Source organism: Aphanomyces invadans (assembly GCF_000520115.1).
Source record: "Aphanomyces invadans strain NJM9701 unplaced genomic scaffold supercont1.21, whole genome shotgun sequence".
Classification (NCBI taxonomy): domain Eukaryota; phylum Oomycota; class Saprolegniomycetes; order Saprolegniales; family Verrucalvaceae; genus Aphanomyces; species Aphanomyces invadans.
This window is the reverse complement of record NW_008580166.1, coordinates 183345-184729: the sequence shown is the minus strand read 5'-3', so window position 1 is coordinate 184729 and position 1385 is coordinate 183345. Positions and strand designations below refer to the sequence as shown.

General features: G+C 52.1%; 1 protein-coding gene across 1 annotated transcript; it reads left to right on the top strand.

Annotated features, from left to right (window-relative positions):
* Positions 1-86: 86 nt before the first annotated feature.
* Positions 87-848, top strand: H310_09412 (hypothetical protein; the record flags this gene model as incomplete). Its single annotated transcript, XM_008875474.1, has 1 exon — positions 87-848. The coding sequence occupies one exon, from the start codon at positions 87-89 to the stop codon at positions 846-848; it is 762 nt and encodes a 253-aa protein (XP_008873696.1).
* Positions 849-1385: the final 537 nt, after the last annotated feature.

Here is a 1385-nt window from a genome sequence, read left to right as displayed (position 1 = left end):
ATCCGTCCTATTTGGCGAACATCGTTGCCCCAAATTGTGCTCGTGCATTCTCCAACGAAATTGCCCAATTGCTGGCAATCCCACTCATGTATGCCGCTGTTCAATCGACCAGCACATTTGACAGCGAATATCCACTCCTGCCCGAACCTTTACAACAAAGTATCCTCAATTCAATTCGATTAGCCGCCAACATCGACGTCGACAGCGACGTGCCCCAGTTTGTGGAGAAAGTCGCGATACTTCCCAGTGGTTTTGGTGGCGATTTGAGACTGGTGGACATGCGTGGTGAAATGGCCGAGCTGGGCGGGCAGGCAACGTCGACCACAACCGTCATGGCAGCCCTACTCTCACAGTCTACCGAGATCAACGCCCTAAAGCGTCGCATCGAGGAGATGCACTCACAACACCAAGCGGAACTCGCATCCCTACAAACAACGATGCGATCTCGGCTTGAGCGCTTGCACTCTACGATAAAGCGCATCGCAGTTCAGCCTGTTGTCCGTTCCGTGAGGACGCCTACCGATCATGGGGCTCCTGGTGTACTTTCCCGGCCGACCGCTCGCTTAGAAAAGCGGCCCCGAGACCACTTCGAGCTGTGGAAGGAGTACGAGTTTGGAAACGGCGGGGTCAAACCTGCGAAGTTGTTCGACAAGAAGGAGCGCGGCAAAGCGAAGTTTTTCTTCTGTTTCCGTTTGAAGTTCTGGGTCCTAGTCGAAGGTATGCTGAAGCGTGGTCACACCAGCGGCACGGCCATCGATGCGATCTACCTCAAGTACGGGAGGTCCAAGTCCGTCACTGCGTTATTGACGCTGCTTCGCCATGGCAAGCCCCAACCAAATGAGTTTTGATGAAGTGGATAAAAATAAGGATTATTGACCAATCAATTGGCGTGATATTGGCGGTGTGATTTCATGTCAGAACGGTCATGATGTGCTCAGAGATGACCTTGATTCAACAATGATCGCCAAAAAACCTGAGCGACAATGATCGGCGAGCCATCATACAGCAGCTAATGGCACACTTGGTTGACGACAAGAGGCTCATTCACGGAGCTCTCAACAAAATCGCTCTGGAGTTAGGAGTACACAGAGGCACTGTGCAAAGGGTGTGGAAACGAGGATGTGCCGACCTCAACAACACGATACGTTCATGCTTAGACGTGCATCGAGAATAAAAGGCCACAGCGGTCGAAACCTCAAACACCAGAATGTCGCTGAACGCATGAAAGCGATACCCAAAGCACCGCGAACGAATTCTCGTTCTATCGCCGCAGCAATGGGTATGCCGCGGTCCACCCTCCATGCTTACTACTGACGAGGCATATTTGTGAAGTACACAAGCTCCGTGCGCCCAACACTAACAGATGCCAACAAAGTCGCTCGTAC